The sequence below is a fragment of the Pristis pectinata genome, chromosome 32, assembly GCF_009764475.1.
Source record: "Pristis pectinata isolate sPriPec2 chromosome 32, sPriPec2.1.pri, whole genome shotgun sequence".
Classification (NCBI taxonomy): domain Eukaryota; kingdom Metazoa; phylum Chordata; class Chondrichthyes; order Rhinopristiformes; family Pristidae; genus Pristis; species Pristis pectinata.
Genome location: NC_067436.1, coordinates 17,552,359 through 17,566,344, shown reverse-complemented (window position 1 = coordinate 17,566,344; position 13,986 = coordinate 17,552,359). Strand labels below are relative to the sequence as shown.

At 49.1% G+C, this 13,986-nt stretch overlaps 1 protein-coding gene across 2 annotated transcripts in view; it reads right to left on the bottom strand.

The window, feature by feature from the left end:
- Window positions 1-13,986, bottom strand: part of LOC127585338 (SH2 domain-containing adapter protein F-like) — a 180,106-nt gene that overhangs the window by 49,372 nt on the left and 116,748 nt on the right. The window contains exon 4 of one of the 2 annotated variants that reach the window (XM_052042723.1): window positions 3,852-4,010. The exons of the other annotated variant lie outside the window; for it this stretch is intronic. Coding sequence (XP_051898683.1) covers window positions 3,852-4,010 — 159 coding nt within the window. The remainder of the gene's footprint in view (window positions 1-3,851; window positions 4,011-13,986) is intronic. 2 annotated transcript variants of the gene reach the window in all.

Below are 13,986 nucleotides of genomic sequence, written 5' to 3'. Positions count from 1 at the left end.
TCTCCAATAATACGTCTAACTTTCTTCTGACCCCAGTTGGTACTTGGGACTTTATAAGCCTGAGGTTACACACAGCAGGTACTTGGTACTATAATGCTAAATTCTGCTCCTCGTTGGGTGCCCTTTTACCTTCACAAAGGAAGGTGTGTGGGTAGCAGACACGGGGAGGGGAAGGGGCATCCCTGGGAAGATCGGCAAGACAGAGTGGGGCCAGTAAGTGCAGTCCAGGCAGCTCTTGGCCGAATCACAAATGAAATATCCATATCCACAGTGCTGCTAACGTGGCAGAACAGCCCATGGTGCTCCAAACAAAATCAGGCACCCTGCCGTATACCATGTTACCAAAAGCTTATTCAAAGAGTAGGTTTTAGGTAGCATCTGAAAGAGATAACAGGGTTTAGGAGGGATTGGCAGAGGGTACAGCCTAAGCTGCCAGTGATGTAGTGGTGCACAAGCCTAAAACTGGAGGAGTGCAGAGATCTCCAAAAGGCATTTGACAAGGTGCCACACAAGATGGTGCATAAAGATCCAAAGGTATTGGAGGAAGTGTGTTAATATGGAATGAAAACTGGTTGTTAGAAAATGGAGAGCTGGAAAGAATGGGCCCATTTTAGGCTGGAGGGAGGTAACCGGTGGAGTACCCCAGGGATTGGTTCTTGGCCCTTTACATTAATGATCTGAAGGAGGGAACAAAATGGAAGGCTTCCAAGTCCTCCGATGATACGAAAATAGGTGGAAGGGCATGTTGTGATGAGGAGACTGTGATTCTGCAACAAAATATAGATCGATTGAGTGATTGGGTGGAATCTGGCAAATGGAGTTTAATATGAAGAAGTGTGAGGCCCTGCACTTCTGTAAGAGGAACTAAAAGGTGAATTATTATCTAACCAGAGAGAGACTGTAAGTAGGTGAAAATCAGAGAGATCTAGATGTTCTAATGCATGGACCACAAACACTTAGCAAGCAGGTCCAACAAGTAGCTAAGAAGGCGAACGGCATTTTGGCCTTTATTGCAGAAGCGATGGAGTTTAAAAATAGGGAGGGTTTGTACAGGGTGTTGGTGAGGCCACACCTGAAGCACTGTGCACAGTTTTGGTCTCCTTACCTAAGAAAGGAGAGAGTAACTTTAGAGGCAGTCCATGGGAGATTCACCAGGGTAATTCCTGGGATGAGAGGGTCGTCCTACCAAGAGAGTTGGACAGTTTGGGTCTGTATTCCTCGGAGTTTAGAAGAATGAGGGGTGACCTTATTCAAACATCTAAAATCTGAAGGGGCCTTGACAGGGTAGATGTTGGGATATTGTCACTAGTGGGAAATAAGGGGCCGGTCCTGTAGAACTAAGGTACACAGAAATGTCTTCTCTCAGAGTGTGGTGAATCTCTGGAATTCTCTGCCCCAGGGGGTGGGGGAGGTCAGATCATTGGATATATTTAAGGTGCAGATAGATAAATATTTGAAAGATTGAAGAATTGAGGGTTACGGGTAATTGGCACAGAAGAGGAGTTGAGGCCAACATAGATTAGCCATGATCGTACTGAATGGTGAAGCAGGCTTAAGGGGCCTGGTGGTTATTCTTTGCTCTTGTATTTAGTTTACCAGGATGCTGGCAGGATTAGGGGGCATGTGCTATAAGTAGAAGTTGGTCAGACTTGGGTTGTTTTCTCTGGAGCAGTGGAGGCTGAGGGGACACCTGAAAGATGTTTATAAAACGGTGAGAGGCATAGGTACAGTAGATATCTGTTTACCAGGGCCGAAACTTCTAATACCAGAGGGCGTGCACTTAAGGTGAGTGGGGAAAAGTTCAAAGGAGATGTGTGGGGCAGGTTTTTTTTTTACGCAGAGTGGTGGGTGCCTGGAATGTGCTGCCAGGGGTGGTGGTGGAGGCAGATACGATAGAGGTGCTTAAGAGGCTCTTAGATAGGCACATGGATGTGCAGAGAGTGGAGGGATATGGACCATGTGCAGGCAGAAGGGGTGAAGTGCCATTAGCATAGTTAGCTCGGCACAGCATCGTGGGCCGAAGGGCCTGTTCCTGTGCTGTACTGTTCTATGGACCCGAAGGTTAACAGGGGTGAAAGAGACGTGGGAGGATGCCACTGACGGACTAGGAATCAATGTGCACATTTTATAACTGAGGTTGACAGGGAGTAAGTACAGGGGCAATGGGTGCCAACTGGGCACAGGAGGCAGATACACCCCACGTTCTGCACAACTCCTTCCAGCATCTCCCTAGCCGACCCAGTGTGGGGTGTGAGTATAACTACTGTCCTTATCAGCTGGCAGGAGCTGATTGTGTAGCTTTGAGATATTAAAAATCCAAAGAAAAAACTGCAGGTGCTGGAAATCTGAAAAAACCTCAGAAAATACGAGAAGCAATCAGCAGGTCAGGTCAGGTCGCCTGACTAGCTGAGTGTTTCTAACATTTTCTCGTTTTAAGATCTAACTGTATACATTATGTTTCTGCTGGCTTCTGGAATCCTTGAATTTCTTATAAAGACCAGCAACCAGACCAACATATCCCGACAACCCGTTCCACGTCTCCAGTACCCTTGGGGTGGGCAAGACTCCTCGATGTCTCGTCAGATTCCTGATTCCGATGGGATTTTCAACTCCTGCCCGCAGTTTGCCTTGGATCCACACCAACTGTCACTGGAAGTGCAAGACCGATGGCTTCACACCAATGAGGATACAAGACGTGGTTACTAAGTGTTGGTCGACTCCCTTGTGGCAGACAGACAAAATCCTGGGCATTGGAACAGCCAGTAGGAGGCCATTTGGCCCATTGTGCTCATCTTGGCCAATCCAGTTAATCTAAATGCCCCAATCTTTCTTTGAGGTTTGTTTTCAATATCTACTCAACTTCCAAAGTTCCAATTGAACCTGCTTCCTCGTTCCTTTGCAGACTTTGAACAGAACAACTCACAGTATCACTAAAACTCTTCCCTTCCCTTCCCCCAACCACCAGAATTCAATAGCCTCTCATTGCTGGCCTACCTCAGACTGGGAACCTTTTCCTGCTGTTCATCGAAAGCTTTCAGAGTTGGGAATGTTTCAACTGGTCTCAGTCAAGAGTTGGACAGGGTGTGAGGCCAAAACAGGCCTCTAGGGAGAGTGAGGAATGGAGGGGAAGTGTGGGAGGAGGAGGCTGGGCAATGGGGGTGTGGGAGGGGGAGGGGGAACGGAGGAGAGAGAAGCAGGGAAGAGAGGAAAGGAAGGGAAGGAGCAGGGAAGGGGAGAAGAGGGGGTAGGGGGCAAGGAGTATGAGAGAGGGAGAGGAGAGTGGAGGAAGGGAAGGGGAGGTAGGAAGAGGAGAATGGGGGTAGGAGAGGGAGGGGAGGGGAGAGTGAGGGGAGGGGAGAGGGAGGGGAGGGGAGAGGGAGGAGAGGAGAGGGAGGGGAGAGTGAGGGGAGGAGAGAGGGAGGGGAGGGGAGAGGGGAGGAGAGGGAGGGGAGGGGAGAGTGGAGGAGAGGGAGGGGAGGGGGAGGGGAGGGAAGAGGGAGGGGAGAGAGGGAGGGAGGAGAGGGGGAGGCGAGGAGGGGAGGGGAGGGGGGAGGGGAGAGGGGAGTGGGGGAGAGCGAGGGAGGAGGAAGCAGTGGGCAAAGCAGAGGAGCGGAGGGTGGGAGGGGCAGCAGGGAGTGAACACCCCCGCTGTCCGCTCGGAGAACAAGAGCTGAGGGGTGGGGGCAGGGCAGGTCCCAGCAACCCTGGAGGGGGGGCAGGGGGGGGCATTCCCAAAGGGGCTGAGAATCCCACCATCGGCCCCTCCCACTGCGTGCACAGTCACAAGAGGTGGGCGCTTCAGTTAAAGCAGTTACACTTTAGCCCGTAACAGAGTGAATTGTTGGACCCACCACTGGTGTCTTCGAGCGTGGGCTGAGTCTGCGGGAGCTGGTGCTGATGCACGAGGTGGCAGTGAGAAGGCAGCACGTCCCCTTTCTGGTCAGGCAGTGCTCTGTCCAGTTGTCCCACCGGTGGAGGCCAAGGCAGCTCTTTAATTACTTTAATCTCTACTGCAGAGGTGGCGATGGAGGGGGGAGAGAGAGGAGAGGAACAGAAGTGGAACAGAAGGGGGGAGAAAAGACAGATGTGAACAGTTAGGCAGAATCAAGCAGAAAATACTGAGAATTTTCAGAAAAAAGCTGGAGAAATAAACATTTGGTGCCAATAGAACAGACACAGCAACAGAATCGCCACCTGTTACCCGGCTACAGAGATGCGGTTTCATTTTATGTATAATTTACATTGTCTGTACCTACATGCCTGTTATGCTGCTGTAAGCAAGTTCTTCACTGTACCTGTACGTCACCGTACCTGTGCACATGGCAATAAACTCGACTTACTTACTGACATCCCCTCCCTGTACATCAGATCACGTTGCAGAGATCCGGGAGACCAAACCTCCTGAATGCAGTGTATCCTCTCCGACCTGTGTTGTCCCTGCCCTGGGAGTGTGTGATGTGACAGTGTAGATGAAGCTTAATTCTTTCTAACTGTGCCCCAGGACAGTATAGAGGAAGCTTTGCTCTCACTTCCAGGGCAGGGACAGTACAGGGTGGATGCAGAGAAATGCTCCCCCTACACTGTCCCATCACACACTCCCAGGGCAAGGGCAGTACAAACCGGAGACACTGCACTGTATTCGGGGGTTTGGTCTCTCGGATCTCTGCAACATGTTCTGATGTACAGGGAGGGGATGTCAGTAAGTAAGTCCAGTTTATTGTCATGTGCACAGGTATGGTGAGGTACAGGTACAACGAAGAACTTGCTTTGCTTTCTATTTAATTTGTGTTGTCCCTGCCCTTGGAACGTTTGATGGGACAGTGTAGAGGTGACTTTACTCTGCATGTAAGCTGTACTGACCCTATTCTGGGAGTGTTTGCTACGACATTGCAGAGGGAGTTTTACTCTGCATCTAACTGTTAGTCTCCACCCTGGGAGTGTTTGCTATTTACATGGAGACCTGGAATGTGGACCATACTCCATCCTTTCTTCCAATCCTCCCAAAGTTCTCCAGAAAACAGCCAGTGCTGAATTCTCTCTGCGGTTTTTAGAATGGAATCTTCACTGCTGTGAAACTGAGGGCAGATGTGAACTGTTGAATGCTTTCATTCTTCTCACAGCCAGCAACGGCAGGCGGATTTGCTGAAAACTTTCAAACAGATGTGGGCTTTCGCACGAGACTGTCAGAAATCAAACCGGACCCGTGACAACACAACAGAGCAGAGAGCTGGCAAACCTGTTCTGCACACTGCACACCACACTTACACTGTGCTCAGCAAACCACGGGGTGCCGGCAGAACTCTTGGAGGGACTGCAATGAGTGTCTGCTGAAATCTTGAACTGAAAATAATCTAACATTGCTAATCGATTCCGCTGATCATGCGTGATGGTCCGAGGAACAATTCAGAGGTGGAAAAACTCCGCAGTAAAAAGTGGAAAGGTGTCTGTCACTGGTTCAAACTAATCTGAGGTCATGAATTAAGTACAGTTAAACTCCGATAATCCGGCATCCGATTGTTCGGACACCTGATGGTTCAGCGTCTGACTCACTCAGTCCAGGGTGAGAGGTGGGGATCCAGAACACACGTGGGGTGTGCAGCCAGGGATGGGGTCAGGATGTCGGGCTGGATGTGTAGCCGGAGTCGGGATCAGGAACACCAGGGGTCAACCTGAAACATACAACTCCCCAGGCCCTATTCCTGCTCCCTTTAAACTCGCTGGATTCTACTGGAAGATTTATTCTGCCACCTTCTAATGTGTTTTTAAAAAAAAGTGAATTTAAAGTGTGTTTAGGTATTAACACGAGTAATATCGAATAGTCCGGAAAATCTGCCAGTCCGTTACCACCAAAATCCAAAGGGTGCCGGTTTATCAGAGTTTGACTGTAAACAGTACGGTAGGGGGTTACTGTCAGATTTACGATTGACTGTGTTGTATTGTTAGTGAGTGGGCTAAGCCACACAGAGCAGGAGAGAGGCCATCCAACCCTTTGTTCCCTGACCAGCTCCAAGGCAAATCCACACCTTTCACCCACTTTCCCCACAGCCCCACAAATACTCCCTTCATCCGTAACCAGCCAAATCCCTTTCCAAGTGAAATCTGGTTCCATTGCACTTTTAGGCAGAAAGTTTCTTCCTAACAAACTTGATGCATATAAAGAGCTTCCTCTCCTTAAGCTAATTGTTTAGAATCTGGGTCCCCCTCATTCCCAACAGGTTCTCCTTTCAAACCTTTCAACATCAAACCCTGCCGGTAATTCTCCCGCCATCCTTCACTACTCTAAGTGGAACATTCCCAGCTTCTCCTGCTAATTCCAGTGCATCTCCTCTACAGCCATTCTGAAGCCCTGACATTCTGAAGTACAGTATTTGGCCAGTGGACATAATCCTCCGACTGAAACCTAACTGACGGTTCAGGAAGGCTTTGCAGGACTTTCTTGCCTTCGCTTTAACTGCAGCCAAGATTGGCTGTAGACTGTCCTCCTCGCTTTGCTCAGTGTTAGAGGGTGTGGACCAGTGGCTCTGTCCCCTGACTCTCCCCACCATTACGTTGTCCAATGTAGGTCAACACTGGTGACAGCCTCCAGCCAGCACTCGAAGGCATGAAGTGATTCTGCCCTGGATATTGTTTGCATTTCATGATCACCAAAACTGTGCCTTTCTGAAGTTAGCAGTGTGTGAGGGAGTGGGGATGGGTGAGGGGGGATGTTGAGGTGTAGGAAATGGGGGGAACTTCACTAATTCCCATTGGGAAATGGTGGAGACCTATCAATCCCTTCAGCTGGTTCCACAAGCCAACATTTCACAGCTGTCCTGCTCTTAGTCTCCATCTGCCCAGTCTGGTTCTATATCCTGGTATCCTGAGATGTGTACAATACAGAAGGATGTCATTAATGCCACGTTACCAGTGCTGGTAGATTTCAGATAACCAACCTTCCTAGATCTGATGAGAGGTCATTAACCTGAATCCTTCACTATTTCTCTCTCAGTAGATAATGCCTGGCACCACAGAAACCATCCTATTGGATGCATCACGGCTTGGTTTGGCAATTGCTCTGCCCGGGACCACAAGAAACTGCAGAGAGTTGTGGACACAGCTCAGCACATCACGGAAACCAGCCTCCCCTCCATGGACTCTGTCTACACTTCTCACTGCCTCAGTAAAGCAGCCAACATAATCAAAGACCCCACCCACCCCGGACATTCTCTCTTCTCCCCCCTCCCATCAGGCAGAAGATACAAAAGCCTGAAAGCACGTACCACCAGGCTCAAGGACAGCTTCTATTTGGCTGTTATACGACTATTGAACAGTTCCCTAGTACAATAAGATGGACTCTTGACCTCACAATCTACCTCATTATGACCTTGCACCTTATTGTCTGCCTGTACTGCACTTTCTCTGTAGCTGTGACACTTTATTCTGCATTCTGTTATTGTTTTCCCTTGTACTGCCTCAATGAATGAATTGATCTGTATGAATCATATACAAGTTTTTCACTGTACCTCAGTAAATGTGACAATAATAAAACAATTTACCAATTTAATTTGCCATTTCCAATGTTCTGTTTGATGTCAGATTTCCAGCACCTGCAGTGTTTAGTATCTCACAGTCCTGGCACTGCTCTGTTCCTCACAGATGGTGCAGGGTGGATTCAGCATGCCAACGCTGAGCTAATTCACACACCAAAACTATACCTCCCTCCACCAACTCAAAGCTAACGGATGGTGCAGTTGGTTCACAGCTTCAGAGACCCAGGTTTGATCCCAACCTCCGATGTTGTCTGTGTGGAGTTTGCACGTTCTCCTTGTGACCGCGTGGGTTTCCCCCCGGATGCTCTTGCTTCCTCACACATCCCAGAGACGTGCGGCTTGGTAGGTTAATTGGCCGCTGTAAATTGCCCCTGGTGAGTGGTAGAATCTTGGGGGAGATGATGAGAATGGGGGGAGAATAGAAATGGGATTGGTGTAGGATCAGTGTAAGTGGGCAGTATGGACCTGGTGGGCTGAAGGGCCTGTCTGCGCTCATCTCTCCGTGACCTTCTGCTTCTCTGTTTTCAGTCGTTTCCTTCCAGTCACACGTCCTCCAGGAGGATCAAGCACTCGCTAGGTCACTTGTCAATCAACTTCTCCACACTACCACACACACACACTGTGCTCTCTTCACCTGCCAGCCTTCCCTGCAACTTAAAACACTTCCAGTTTCTAACTTTGAATGACAGGTCATCCACCTGAACTGTTGACTGCTTCCCTCTCCACAGATGCTGCCTGACTTGCTGAGTAATTCTAATGTTTTCTGATCTTGATTCAATAAAATCTCCCCTCAGCCTGCTTGTTTCCAGGAGAGACAACCCCAGCCTTTCCAATCTTTCCTCATGGGAAGTTTTCCAGCTCTGGCAACATCCTTGTAAATCTCCCCTGAACCCTCTCCAATGCAACCATCTCCCTCCTGTAATGCACTGACCGGAAATGTACACAATACTCAGGCTGTGGTCCAATCAGCAACACAATGTGTGCAGTCTGATGGAGAATCACCAACAAAAAATACGGAATTTCGGAGAACTCATCTACTCAGGGAGCAGTGAAAATGGGGAACCCACTCCCACAGGGAGGAGTTAAAGCAAACAACACAGTGAGATCCAAGGTATCCAGGAGTTAGGTGAGGGGCTGGAGGAACAAACAATCTGCTCGGGGAAATCAGGGGGTTAAGCAGCATCTGTGGGGGGGGAAGGGGAGACGAATTGTTAATATTTCAGGTCAGACCCTCAGCCAGGACAGGGGCAGGAGGACCTGAGCGGTGGTGGATTGCTAAGGCCACGGGTGTTTCCTGTGGAGTAGGAGGGGTTGGGGAGAGAACGAGGAGAGGTGGGTAAGTTGACCCAGCTACCTCCCCAGAGCTGGTGGGACCTGATTATCCATGTCAGGTTCAGGCAGAGCTGGCTCTTTATAAATAAACGCACTAATCCCAGAACTGTATGTGCAGTGTTTTATGAATTAGTAGCCTGTTAAGGGGGAACCATTGATGGCCATCCAATGCTGGGGTGAGTGTGCTGTAGTCAGGATCCTGGATGGCAATGGTTGATTCATTAGACCATAAGATATAGGAGCAGAATTAGGCCATTTGGCCCATCAAGTCTACCCTGCCATTCAAACATGGCTGATATATTTTTCAACCCCATTCTCCCACCTTCTCCCTATAACCCTTTACCAATCAAGAACCTATCAATCTCCATCTTAATACACCCAATGACTTGGCCTCCACAGCCCTCTGTGGCAACGAGTTCCACAGATTCACCGCCCTCTGGCTGAAGAAATTCCTCCTCATCTCAGTTCTACAGGGATGTCCCTGGGATCCTAGACTCTCCTCTGATGGAAACGTCCTCTCCACGTCCACTCAATCCGGGCCTTTCAGCTCCTGGCCTTTCAGCATTCAGGTGGGGTGTCTGCAGGCTCTGATGGGGCCAGGTCAGATTCAGGGGGCACGATCTCTGGTCAGGTTGGGTGGGGTTCAGTGAGACCCGGAGTGCGTCCAGTACAGGCTGGGTTAGCTCAGGTCAGTCTGGGCTAGGATCCCTTCTGGGTCAGGTGGGTGTCAGACTGCCTGCAGGTTAGGCTTGCTCACAGGAGGCTGGGTTCTGGCTCGGACTGACTGCCTGCAGGTTGGGTCTAGCTTGGTTTTACTGGGAATTATTGGGGTTGGAGAAGACTCTAACAACACCAGCTTGTTGTCCCCGGCCTTGATTAATCATCCAGGGATACAATTCAAATTCCAACATGGAGGATGGGGAGCCCACACCGAGTTATAGTCATACAGCATGGAAACAGGCCCTTCGGCCCAACTGGTCCATGCCGGCCAAGATTCCCATCTAAGCTCGTTCCATTTGCCCGTGTTTGGCCCGTATCCCTCTAAGCCTTTCCTATCCACGTACCTGTCCAAGTACCTTTTAAATGTTGTTAATGTACCTGCCTTGACCACTTCCTCTGGCAGCTTGTTCCATATACTGACCACCCTCTGGGTGAAAAAGTTGCCCCTCAGGTTCCTATTAAATCTCTCCCCTCTCACCTCAAACCTGTGCCCTCTAGTTCTTGATTCCCCAACCCTGGGAGAAAGACTGTGTGCACTCACCCTATCTCTGCCCCTCATGATTTTATACATCTCTATATGATAACCCCTCATTCTCCCACACTCCAGTGAAAAAAGTCCCAATCTGCGGAACCTTTCTCTATAACTCAGTTACTCAATGCCCAGCAACATCCTCATAGAGCTCTGCACTCTTTCCAGCTTAATGGCATCTTTCCTATAGCAGGGTGACCAAAACTGAACACAATATTCTAAATGCGGCTTCGCCAACATCTTGTACCGTTGGGGTGATGTATGGACTCAATGTCCTTGGTCCAGGAAGGGGAGCAGAGAGGACAGGGACAAGGGGTACTATTCTTGATCTCTGGCCAGATGACGGCAAAGCTGAGCCCGAGTGCGGTGAACCCCATGGTTAAATAGTCCAGACAATGCCCGTTCTCAAACTCATATCTAAAGTTATGGTTGGGATGAAGGAGTGTAGAACTGCCCCTGGAATAGGAGGGGAAGGAATCGGGGCAACAAAACACAAAATAACTTTCACAATTATTAGGAGAAGTGGAACTTCTGTAAGGAAACAACTCAGTTATCTGATCTATAAACAGACCATAATTCTAAGCACACAATCAATGAGAATCCAATTCCTCCTCCCTGCAGAATCCATTGTTGCTCTTAATTGACAGTGATCAATAGATGTCAGTTTGGCTCTGCTGGTGGTACACTGACCCCTGGGTCAAGGGGCTGAAGGGGTTCAAGGAATGTCACAAGCCTGCAGAGCCCATCATCAACAACAACAACTTGCATTTATATATCAGACTCCGATAACCTGGCATCCGATTGTTCAGAGATTCCGATGGTCCGGCAACTGGCTCACTCATTAGTCCAGAATGTGAGCCAGGGTCCAGAGTGCGAGTGGAATGTCTGGCCTGAGCTGGGGTTGGGGTCTGAAACATGGGTAGGTTCGTGCATGAAGCTGGGGTGTAGAGAGCTTGTTTATTTCCCATTAAACTGGAGAATGCATTATACTACGGTGTAACATATGAAAAAAAGTGTGTCTGGGTATTGATAAGAATCCAATTGTCCGGAAAATCTGCTGGCGTGGCACTACCAGACTTCTGAGGATTATTGTATTGGCCATTTGACATTGCCAAGCACCCCAAGAGCCTCGCATAAAGCAGCAACCTGGTCAACGTGTAGACTTTGAAGAGCATTAGAGGAGGGGGAGGGAGGTGGGGGTCCCCAGTGTCGGTGTGATTAAAGGTCAGGACCGGAGGAGCAGCAAGATCTGGGACTGGGGGAGGCCACAGAGATTAGGAGAAGTGATGAGACCATGGGAGGGTTAATGTGGAGATGCCATTCCTTAACTGGGAGGCAGTGCAGGTCAGTGAACACAGGGAGGGAAGGGACTTGGTGTGAGCTCAGACACGCCTGGCAGAGCTCTGCACAATGTTTCCTGCACAAAGACAGCGCAGTCTGGCAGTAACAATGGCACAGAACTTTAATGTTTTCAAATCATTTCAGCTTCACAATATTCAAAGAGGTGGATGGGTCATTTAAAAAAAATCACAGCCACGCATCAAGGAAGAGAGAGGGGAGGGGTGAGGGAGAAGGATGGGGGGGGGAGGGGGAGAGAGGGGGAGAGAGGGGGAGAAAGAGGGGGGAGGGGGAGGAGAGAGGGGCAGGGGGAGAAAGGGGGAAAGGGGCAGAGGGTACCTGCCCTGCCACTCAATTAGGACGTTTACTTCACTCCCACTTCCCAGCACCACCCCCAGCTCGAGTGAAAGAGACAGAAAGAGCGAGTAACGTCCAATGGACACTGCCACTCAATCGGAATTGTAAGTGAATTACACACAGAGAGACAAATGGGGTTTCCCTCAGGAATATACACATAGATTTATGAAGCGAGGTCCCACGGAGAATGCAGGCAGGAAGTATGAATGACTCAGCAATGAGGTGGGTAAAGTTATAGAAGAAGAAGGAAACATCAGGTCTCCCTTCACCACAGCCCGAGGTTCCGCAGTTAATACTAATGGATTGTTTCCCCTAATGGGTTAAATACTAACATGTGGGGGTGGTTGGAAAATAACTTTTTACACAGAGGCTGTTTGGCATAGAATCCTCAGCAAAGAAAGTCTTGGTGAGGAGTCTATAAATTATTTTAAGGGGGAGTTTTGGGCAGGAGTTTCTGTGTGCTGTGATAGAGATAATGACAAGACAGAGCCTTTAAGGTACAAAGGGGAATGAAAGAGATGGAAGGGAGAGATGAAATCAGGAGACACATACTTAAGAAAATGATAAGCTGCCGGGAAGTGTAATCTTAAAATCAGAGGAAACTAATTTAGGTGTGACATTAGGAATCTGTACGGGGCACTGGACTGCAGAAATATTCTCTACCCAAAGGTTCACAGAGCTACAGGGCCAGAGGAGGGCAGTTCTGATAAAAGAGCCAGCACTGGCCCACTGGGCCAAATGGCCTTCTTGGTTGTGCCGATCCAGCCCACATTCTTCAGAAGCTGGCCTAGAGCAGGGCAGTTGAAATTTGAGTCAGAGGAGTGTTCAAGTGTCCAAAAGTGGGTGAATTTTTAAAAATCTTACAAAATGAAAGGAAAGGATGCAAAGTGTTGCAACTGGTAGAGCCCCTGCCTCAGAGTTCCAGTGACCCGGGTTCAATCCCGTCCTTGGGCGCTGACAGTGTGGAGTGTGCACGTTCTCCCTGTGACTGCGTGGGTTTCCCTGGACACTCCGATTTCCTCCCACAATCCCAAAGACGTGCGATTGGTAGGTTAATTGGTCACTGTAAATTGCCCCTAGCCTGTGGGTGAGCGGTGGAATCTGGGGTCAGCTGATGGGAATGTGGGGAGAATTTAAAAAATGGGTTAGGGTAGGATTAGTGTAAAAAAATGGGTGCTTGATGGCTGGCACAGTCTCAATGGGCTGAATGGCCTGCTTCCTTGCTGTATCTCTCAGTATGACTAAATCTAGTCAATCCCAATCTGATAGAATAGGCCAGAGGTGCTGATTGGCCCCCATGGACCTCGCACCAATGAGCGGTACAGGCACGACAAGGACTTCATTGATTGTGGCTAATGTGCCTGTGACGCTCCACAAGTCAGGGTTCAGAATGCCTGCACTCTGCTGCTGACGTTTCGTACCCAATAAAAACACATCGGTTACTTCTAGCTGGTTTCCCCAATCCAGAGCTGAAAGTTTTACAACACTTCCATCCACACTGTGACTGACCTGCAGAATCTGCAAATGCTAGGGGGCTTGCCTTTTCAGCCAGGAATAGTCCCACCACGGCCTTAAAGGGGCAGTCCAGGTGAAACCAAAACCCAGCCTCTGGGCCAGTTAGAGAGTTTACATTTCTATTGGATCCTACTCCAGGCATTTAAGATGTTTTCTTAATTTTTAAGCACACAGTCACAATGTCGGGAAGCAGCCAGCTCATGGTGCACAGCAAGATTCCACACACCCTTAACCTTGAACAATGAAAGCAGGAAACACTCATCAGGGCAGGCAGCGTGTATGGAGTGAGAAACAGTTCGGGTCGCTGACTTTTCTTCAGAACCGGGAAGGTGGTGGTGATGAAGCAATTCTGCTGAAGGGTCACTGACCTGAAACTTTAACTCGATTTGAAGATTAAAAAAAAACCTGCAGATGCTGGAAATCTAAGATAAAAACAGCAAGTGTTGAAAACACTCGGTAGGTCAGGCAGCATCTGTGGAGAGAGAAGTTAATTGTTTTGGGTCCTGGACCTTTCGTCAGAACTGGGGAAGACAAAAAGAGGAAAAACAAGTTGGTCTTAGGTAGCAGAGAGGGTGGGGGAAGGGGATGTATGGAACAAAGGGAATATCTGTGATAGGGTGAGACCATAATCTGGCAGCAAGGACATTAAGCCTCTTTAACTTTGTT